Source organism: Orycteropus afer, unplaced genomic scaffold (genome assembly GCF_000298275.1).
Source record: "Orycteropus afer afer isolate SDZICR_OR568_19922 unplaced genomic scaffold, OryAfe1.0 scaffold00285, whole genome shotgun sequence".
NCBI lineage: Eukaryota > Metazoa > Chordata > Mammalia > Tubulidentata > Orycteropodidae > Orycteropus > Orycteropus afer.
The window spans coordinates 1,242,495-1,252,209 of NW_006921872.1; the positions used below are offsets into that span (position 1 = coordinate 1,242,495).

Sequence of the window (9,715 nt, forward strand, 5' to 3'; positions counted from 1 at the left end):
AGTTCAGCTAGATAGACCAATGAGAGTTTCTAGCAAAAGACTTAGATAAAATAGCTGGGTTTAAGACACGTCTGATTCCAGATACGGCGTACAAATTCAATGTTCGGCATTTCAGACTGAAGATCCACTTGTGTCTTTCCAAAGACAGATCGGTTTGGGTTAAGAAAGCAAGGTGCACCTGATGTTGCAGGCATTTTCAGAAGGATGAATAACTGGGACAGCTCAGGTGGCGACTAAATGTCATCAAGCCAGTGTGGGGCTAAAACTCTGGTTCGTCCAAATGAAGCCCACTGTTCCCTCAACCCTGAGAGCAATCACAATGATGGTGTGAGGAGCCTCTTCAAACATGTAATTGAGTAACGAGTGTCCACAGAGTCGGAGATCTGGCTGCACTGAATCCACTCTGCAGACAGGAATAGAGAACAAGGGAATCGCTGACACACTCATGCTTTGGATATATCCAGACAAGACAGTACGTGAGGCTGTGATTCCGCCAGGCATGGAGGGACAAGTGTGATTTATCTGCTGACAAATGAGTCTCTGCTACACCTAATCATTGTCTTATCTAAGTGAGTCTTGAGCTCCTTAGTCCTGGACATCAAAGTAGTCAATTACTGGTTCCTTGGCTATTTTCTGTAAATTAATGCTCCCAGAATTCCTGAAAAACAAACAAAGAATGATCAATCTTTCCTTCTTTGAGAAAACTGATATAGTTCTTCAGAAAGTTAGGATCAGTTGAATTATCAGTTGTGATGCTTCATAAGATACTGAGCAAACACGAGCTGATCACTGCTGACATTTGGTGAGGAGTACACAGAGATTTGTTATAGTAAATATCTTTAACCTAAAAATTTCCATAGTAAAGTTTCATATAAAAACAAAGCAAGCAAAGGAAAAAAAAAAACCACTACGGCATAAACATGCCGATGACTCCATGATGGTTACGTACAAGTGGTACTGGACTCTGCTGTGACAGTAGGTGTTTTGGGACAGCCCTCATGTTTCCCAAACCACTGCCTATCCACATGCATAGACACACATGCTGACCAGGATTCAGGTCACCTGGTTCTGAGGTGGAGAGGGCTGGTCCTAGGGAGCTACATGGCCCCCGACACTCTTGGCTGAGGTGTACCACGGCCAATACCTTGCTGTCCCTATCACACACAACACCAAGTGCTACAACTCTCACGGTGAATTTGTAAACTTTCCTAACCGGAGGTTTTGTGCAGGAGCCACAGAGACAGTGCTGCTAGGGCTTTAGTGTAAGAACAGAACAGGAGTAGGAACTTCTACCTTCAGAGGAACTTCTGGCACCGCTGCCTTAGTCATAGAACAGCCAGGCTCTTGTCCTAGCAAGTGAGAGGAGGCAAGGAGGGTGGTGGTCCTCCCCCACTCCTGCCTGAGAAAGCACCAGCAGAATTGTGCTTGCTAATTTAGTGTTTTTTCTTTTAATCAAGAATACGTTTTTGAAAAGGGGCCAGGTTTGTTGGTCTGATAGAGCCTGGTGGAACCCCTGAGACTATGGCCCATAACTGCCCTTCAGGTCTAGAACTGAACCACTCCTGTGGCTGCCAGCCAAACAAAAGACAGGCATATGAGCTGAACATTTACATTAGGTAGACACACTCCTTGGAGAGATCAATCATGGGAGAATAGAAGGGCTGTATATGCACAGGGAGTCAGCTTGCAGAGCAGGAGTGCATGGGAGGGAAGGACACAGGGAAGAGGTAACTATGAGGAAGAAGTGGGAAGAGAGCTGTTGCATTGTGGGAAATTGCAGTCAATGTCATGAGAAAAAGTGTGTGTGAACTGCTGTATAGAAGATGAATTTGCTCTGTAAATTTTCACCCAAATCACAATAAAATTAAAAAAAAAAAAAAGAAAGTTTTTGTTGTCAATGATTCGAACCACATACGAGACAGAACAAGACATGAAAAGTACCCTTCACTGCCAACTCCCACTTGTACCTTCAGAGTAACTATTATTAAGTGAAACTCTAGTCCTCAATCACCTGGCATGACAGACTGAATCCACTTTCTAGTGTCACCATCCACCATTACTGTAGATTCTGTCTAGTGAGTGTTCCCCCCAGAGGCGTTGTGGGCATTACAGACATCAAACTTAGGACCCTTCTGGTAAGAATAGTGTGTCCAACATCCCCATCAAACCTGACATATCTGAGCATAGCACCAGGCCTGAGGAGGGCTGCAGTGGCTGGTACAGCCCAGGACAGATACACCCCTGCTGGCTTCCTGGAACAGACAGGGCCCTTTGGAAAGCAGCAGCAGAATTCTTACTTGTCCATCTGATGTCTGTGATGAGGAATTGGTGGTGGAGGTCGTGACTGCATTTCCCTTTCAAGAACACCTGTCAGAGTGGTAGGAGGACAAATCGATTTCCCTCTGGCAAAAGTCAAAACACAAAGTATTAAAAAGAGAATCATTTGGAGAGATGGGCAGACAGCTATGAAATCAGTCCCTGGCTTTGGCATGATGATGCTGTGAGCACTGATATGACCTATCTCCTCCTCTCAGGCACGGTCACCTTCATTCAACCCTTGCCCTTCCAAACAACCTTTGTTGGGCCTGTTGCCTGCTTCCTCTCTTCTCACACATGAGTTTGTTTCATTGTGAAGTTCTTCCTACTCTCCCAGGTTCTGACAGTGATCCTAGGTCCTCTCTGCCCCCTCCTGGTTCACAGTACTGCCTGTTTTCCCTGATGGCAAAATGCTAGTCACAGTTCATGCCTTAGGGCACAGTCCAGTGTTCTTGCTATTTCTAACCAGCCACGACAGGGTCAGGGAACAGTCAGAGGGAGGAAAAGGAAATGGAAACTATGGTGGGCAAAACAGACAGATACAATGGGCAGGCTCCCAGCCGAGGTTCTCCAGGTCTACCTTGTCCACCTGTGACAAAGCTGCCTCCCAGTGCGTCATGCGGATCTGGGGTGGCGTGAAGGCTTATGCACTTTAGGCAGGTATGCTCTATGGACTGAGGCAGAAGCTTTACTCTCTGATTCAAACCTTAAAACATCTGGAATAGCTACCCCAGAGGAGCAGATTTCCCAGCTATTCTTCAAGGAGGGTGAGGAGAAAGAAAGCAGACACTGACAGAGCCTGCTTCTGGGTCCAGGTAGCCCTGCTAAGGAGGCATTCCTCCTGTGGTGCAGGATCAACCCACCTGACTGCAGTGACCACGACGTTGCGCTTTGGTTCACTGTCATAGCTTACGCTCTCCAGGCCATAAACTTGGGCCAGGTCGTGGATGATCCGGCGGTGGTCTCTGTTCATGGGAGGGAAGCAGTGGCTTTTCTTAATATTCTTTCCCTGTATTGAGGGAAGAGAAGACTGATTGATAAAATTGCCCTGAAAACAGAAAACGCTTAATTGATCCTCACCACCACCACAAGAACAGCCTGGTCTGTACAGGTAGCTGAGCTCTCTGGGCCACAGTATGACTGCTCCACTGAGACTGTGAGCAGATCCAGGGGTTTTTAGAGGACGAGGGCTAATGCATTTCCTTCTCCTACTCTGTGAGCCACAACAGTAGCAGCTGGACAGACAAGGCTAGGGACAATGGTAAATAAGTGACTGAAACTTAAGCACACAGGACAGGCTCCTGGCTGCAGCCATAGCTAGGGAGTGAGTAGCATTCCCAAGAAATATCAAAATAAATGGAAGCCTACTAAAGCAAAAACAAAAACAAACCTCACTTTCTATAAAATTACACTGTAAGCTAAAAAGTATGAACGTGTGGGTACAAATGCACAAGCAGAGAAACACATTTGCTCAGACTTCCTAATCAGGAGAGAAATGACAACTTCTATATTTTCCTTCATGTTAAGTATTCTGCTGGGAAGTGAGGACAGAAGGGTGGTGGGGAAGGGGATGGTAGGGGGAAGAACCATCATCATTACATAGAGAGCTAAAGCAGCCATCCCTGTCCACACTCATAGGTCCCACTGAGTGAAGAGGGTGCCAGCACAGGGTTGACTGCTTCTATTCATTTTCTCAACATCCCGGGCTGTCTCCAGTGACAGGGCCTCATTCTCTGAGGGAGTTTCTCCCACTGTTCTTCAGCTCTAGTCACACAACTCTTTATCTTTGCCCAACGGTTATTCTTTGGAGCAACAGAGCCAGAGGGCTCCCCTTTCTTACAAGAGTCCCTCTGAGGGGGTGCCTTCCAAAGTTTCCCACAGTCATTCAACTATCAGTGTTAAGTCTACCTTGTCCAGAGTTTCTTCATCTGATCTTAGGCACTGAACTACGGTTTTAATTTACATTTAATTTGATCAAAGATTTCTTTCTTATAATGGTCGAATCAGGACAGGCTTGCATGGATGGTATAAGGGGTGGGCTTTTGGGAAAGATAAGGATCCTCAAGGACATCGTGACTTTTTCCTTTAACTGCTTTAGGCTGCCAGTGTTTCTAGGACTTGATTTTCTATTAAGCTGGCCTTAGAGACATGTCCAGTTGGATGTTTTGACTTCAACCTTATTCACAGCCTCCACAAGAGCTTCCATTTCCTTCTCAATGTCACTGACAAACTTTAAGTCCTTCCTGAAATGAGAAATTATAATAGTTAATTTCATCTACTCTTGCTCTTCTGGGAACCCTTTTACCTACCCTCTGCTGTAAAGTACAGACAATGGACACTACTGGCAGAAAGCTGCCAAGGCGGGAACTGCCAGATAACAGAAGGTTGACTGTGATGGAACAAAGGACGAGGAAGGAGAAAACAAGTGTAAGAAAAGATGAGATGGAAGGAGAAATAGCCATGGGAAGGTCAGGAGACCAGAGAAAAATAAGAGCTGTTACTGCTCCCAAGTGAGGACTCATGTGACTAATAGACCTGGGAGGACAGACCTGGAATGAGGCCCAGAGAGCCTTCAAAATTCAGTCTATTCCAGCCCTCAGGCGGTCCAAACTCCTACCAAAGGGACCTACCACACAAACACACACACATATCACCCCTGCCCAAGTTCAGTTTTTCAAGTGACAGTTTAAATAAACCAATAGATGTTTAATAAATGTTGCATACTCTCTTATAATAGATAAACATATTTCAATTGGCTTAACCAAAGAAGAAGGTACTTACTAGTTATATCTTAAAAGACCAAATATTCTCTTAAGCCACAATTAAGGGAAGGAGGTAACAAGTTCCATACCTAGCATCTTCTTTCAAACTGTCACTGAATTTTGACCCTGAAGAACGTATATTAAAAGGATCAGAATCCTCACTGATATGAAATGCTTCTGCTAATCGTCTGGAAGTAAGAGAGAGAAGTGCATTAATAAAAGGAAAGGAAGGGAAGGGAAACTGTGTTATAACAACATAGAGTGACTACCTTGTTCTAAGTACTTTATGTATTACTCATCTCAATAAACCAGATTATTAAAGAAAGAATAATAACAATTTAGGACATACTTGGTCATATTGTTACAAGGGACCATTCTCTGGAGAAGGATGTCATGCTTGGTAAAGTGGAGGATCAATGAAAGAGGGGAAGGCCCTCAACAAGATGGATTGACAAAGTGGCTGCAGTGATGGGCTCAGGTATAGTAGGAATCATGAGGCTAGCACAGGACCAGGCAGTGTTTTGTTACAACTTAGGACATACTTGGTCATATTGTTACAAGGTTGGTAGTTCGAATCCACCCAGCAATGAAAAAAAAAAAAAAGACTGGCAATCTATTTTCATAAGATTACAGTCATTGAAAAACCTATTGAGTACAGTTCTACTCTGAAACACATGAGGTTGTTATGAATTGCAATTGCCTTAACGGCAACGGGTTTGTTTCTGAAGAGAAAAGGTTTCACACTGGTGACTTGGATTATTTGAGGATGAGAAGGCTGAGGGCAGGTGAGATCACTGGTAATGGTCACTATGGGATCTTTTTTGCTTAAATTTAACTTAAAAGTAAGGTATCTATGGTAGACATACAAATATTAAAATTAATATCATATTACAGCAAGTCTGGAAAATAAAGGAATGAATCCAATCCCAATGTAAGCATTGTAATTTAATATATTTCCTTGCAGACTTTTCCCCTATAGTTTTAAGTAGTTGCAATCAGTATATATAAAACTTTGTACATTTCCCCTTATTATTATATGATTAGCACTTCTTATATTATCATTTGATTCCTACACTTGTTTCAGTAGTTGCATAATCTTCTAATTATGTATATAACACAATTCACTTAACATTCCCCATTTAAGTTTCTTCAACAGTTTCACAATGTTATAAGTGACACATCTCTGTGCAAATAGCTTTTAAAAATATTTCACTGGGAAATGTTTCCAGTTGTGGGCTGATTACTGGGTTAAAAGGTATGGGCACAGACTCTTGATCAGTGCTGCCTAGGTGTTCTCCAAAACTGCATGCGGCTCACTGTATCTCACCAACACCATTCACATTTTGTTTTGTTTTAAAGATAGACAGAATTCAGCTCAGCATTTAGTACAATTTTCATTTACACCAGGACAGGGGTCCCTTGCAAGCTCAGTGACCACAGGAATCTGGTTCACTATGGCTAGATCTTTCAATTTTTAAAGAGAGGCTTCATTTTCAAATTTTCAAGATAATTCTTGGTGGGGAGATCTCGATTTCTAGATGATGGCCACTCAAATTTAAATACTAATTAAACATGTCTGTAAGCTAAGTGTTTGGTTTGTCATGACTGGCAATGTCTATAAAAGCAGGAGAGCACTCTTTTAAAATTATATATTTGTAACATTAAATTTGCACTTTTTCTCCTCAGGGCAGTGGGTATTTAAGAAAGAATCTCTATATAATGGGGTCAGGATATCATCAATGTACAATAATTAAGACAATGTGATATTGGAACAGGCAGATAGTGCTGTGGAAGAGCATGAATCCAGAAACAGATGCATATACATATGAATATGTGATTTATGACAAAGGTGGCCCTGCAGAGCACTGAGAAAAGGATCACCTTAATACACAGTAACTGGATCCAACAGAGATTCCTATGGAAAAAGACTGGCTCATGAACCCTCTTTATACTAAACTCAAAAAAATTATTACAGGTTAACTGTAGATCTAAATGTGAAAGCTCTTAGACAGTAGCACAAGAAACTATCACTGTGATTTCAGGATGGGCTGATGTTTCTTAAACAAGACACAAAAAGCACTACTCATAAAGGAAAAGAATGATGAACTGGACTACATTAAAATTAGAAATTCTGTTCATCAAAAGACACCATATTAAAGGAAGTGAAAAGTATAGCTAAAGATAGCAGAAAATACTCACAATTACAAAACCAACAAGGACTTGTAACCGAAATATATGAAGAACTATTAATCCATGTGAAAGACAGATAACACAATTAAAAAATAAACAAAAGACCTGAATAGGCACGTCACAAAAGAAGATATCCAAATGGCCAATAAACATAAGAAAAGGTGCTCTATCTTATTAGTCATCAGGGAAATAAGTTCAATGATATCCTGCTGCACATCCACAAGAAAGCCTAAAAATTAAAAGACCAATTATTCCAAGTGCTCATGAAAATGCAAAACAACTGGAACTATCACTCTGCTGGTGGGAATGTAAAACAGTACAACCACTTTGGAAACTGTTCAGCAGAATCTACTAAATCTCCTACAATATCTCCTTGGAGACTAAGATGTGCCTAACCCAAGCCATGGTACTGTCAATTGCCTTATATGCATGTGAAAGCTGGGCAATGAATAAGGAAGACTGAAGAAGAGTTGATGTTTTTGAGTTGTGGTGCTGGCAAAGAATGCTCAAAGTACTGTGGCCTGCTAAAAGAACTAACAAATATGTCCTGGAAGAACTGCAGCTGGAATGCTCCTTGGAAGCGAGAATGGCCAGACTTCATCTCACCTACTTTGGTCATACAAGGGACCATTCTCTGGAGAAGGATGTCATGCTTGGTAAAGTGGAGGGTCAATGAAAGAGGGGAAGGCCCTCAATAAGATGGACTGACACGGTGGCTGCAATGATGGGCTCAGGTATAGTAGGGATCATGAGGCTGGCACAGGACCGGGCAGTGTTTCATTCTATTGTACTTAAGGTCTCTGTGAGTTGGAGACGACTTGATGGCACACAACAACAACTAAAGCTGAACATATGCATTTCTAAAAACCAGCAATTCCACTTCTAAGTTTATATACAACAGAAATGAGTACATATACGCAAAACAAGGATAAGAATGTTCTTAATTGCATTATTTGTAATAGCCCAATACCAATAACAACACATATCTATTAACAGTACAATGGATAAATTATGATATATTAATATAGTGAAAAAACATGCAGCAATGAAAATGAGCAATCAACTGCTACTTGCCACAATAGGAACGAATGCCACAAATGTAATGAAAGATACCAAACAAAAATAAGAGAAACTATATGATTCCATCATTTATATAAAGCTCAAAAATAGATAAAACCAATCTAATGTGTTAAAAGTCATGACAGAGGTTTTACCTTTGGGGATGAAGGTGGGAATACAAGGGAGGGTCCTGGGGTATTGGTAACGTTCTAGTTCTTGACCTTGATGCTGGTCAAGCATCGCTGTTCTATTTACTTTGTGATAATGCACTGATCTTCTATATGCATGCTATATTTCAATATAAAAGTTCATTAAAAATATTTTTTAAACCTCTTATCTTGTTGGTATCAGAAAGTTTGCCAGTCACTGAGTTAAGTATGTTGTGGTAGATAACATTTACACCAGGCTCAAAGCCACACAAACTCACGTCTCTGAAATGTGCTGAAACTGCCTAAGTGATTTATCCTGAAACGGGTCAATTCTTGATGACTGCATCTCTCTTGCTCTCCAATGTCAACAAAATACTCAGAGCAGGTGCTGAGTGAGTGCTTCAAGGGTTGCTCCCTCCCATTAATTTCACAGAGTTCAAGGAAAAGTAGATAACAAGATGTTGAAACTACTTACTTTTTCCTTTCCAAGGCTGAACACTCCTCATCACACTCCAGCCTTGATAAGCAAATGAAAATAAATAAAGTGAGGACACAGACTTCACAGCTCACACGCAGCAAAAAAGTCTTAGCAAGTCCACCAGGAAACACAGCAGACTCTTGCCAAAGGACTTCTTCTTAGGCCACGGTACAGCCTATGAGGCCACCTACTCTTCAGGTTACACTAGCACCCCCTACCTTGGAAATCTCCTCTAGTCTCCCCTGGACCTTAATTCAGGGATGACTGGATGAAGTCCTTCCCAAGACAGGTGGGAAGGCCTCTGGATTTCAAGAGTCTGGGAGCTCTCACATGAACCTCAGAACGTTCCTTGCCTGCTCAGCCCCTAAAATGCTCTCCAGGTACTGCTCTGACAGCACCCCCTCTAGACGTACACACCATTTTGGCTCTCCGTTCTCCTGCAGGCTGGGCTGGGCAAATTTAGGTCTTTGCTCTGCTTCTTCTGGCTACTGTTTGGAGTGTGCCTGGAAAAGCCGCCTCTGGTGCTTTTTAAGTATGTATGTGTATGAAACTTTTAAAAAAATTTTTAAATGTGATGAACATATGTATGTTCATAACTATGTATGCATATATATATACATATATATGTATGTATATGGAGCTCTGGTAGCATAGTGCCTAAGGCATTTGATTGCTAACCAGAAGGCTGGCAGTTCAAACCCACCAGCCACTCCTCGGAAGGAAGGTTGGGCAATCTACTTCCATAGTGATACTGCCTCGGA

At 42.0% G+C, this 9,715-nt stretch overlaps 1 protein-coding gene across 1 annotated transcript in view; it reads right to left on the reverse strand.

The window, feature by feature from the left end:
* Positions 1-585: 585 nt before the first annotated feature.
* The window catches only part of NFX1 (nuclear transcription factor, X-box binding 1), a 71,254-nt gene continuing 62,124 nt past the window's right edge, over positions 586-9,715 (reverse strand). The window contains exons 19-24 of the mRNA XM_007950684.2: positions 8,952-8,993; positions 5,168-5,266; positions 4,493-4,559; positions 3,180-3,325; positions 2,298-2,402; positions 586-658 (exon numbers count right to left, since the gene is read on the reverse strand). Coding sequence (XP_007948875.1) covers positions 586-658; positions 2,298-2,402; positions 3,180-3,325; positions 4,493-4,559; positions 5,168-5,266; positions 8,952-8,993 — 532 coding nt within the window. The remainder of the gene's footprint in view (positions 659-2,297; positions 2,403-3,179; positions 3,326-4,492; positions 4,560-5,167; positions 5,267-8,951; positions 8,994-9,715) is intronic.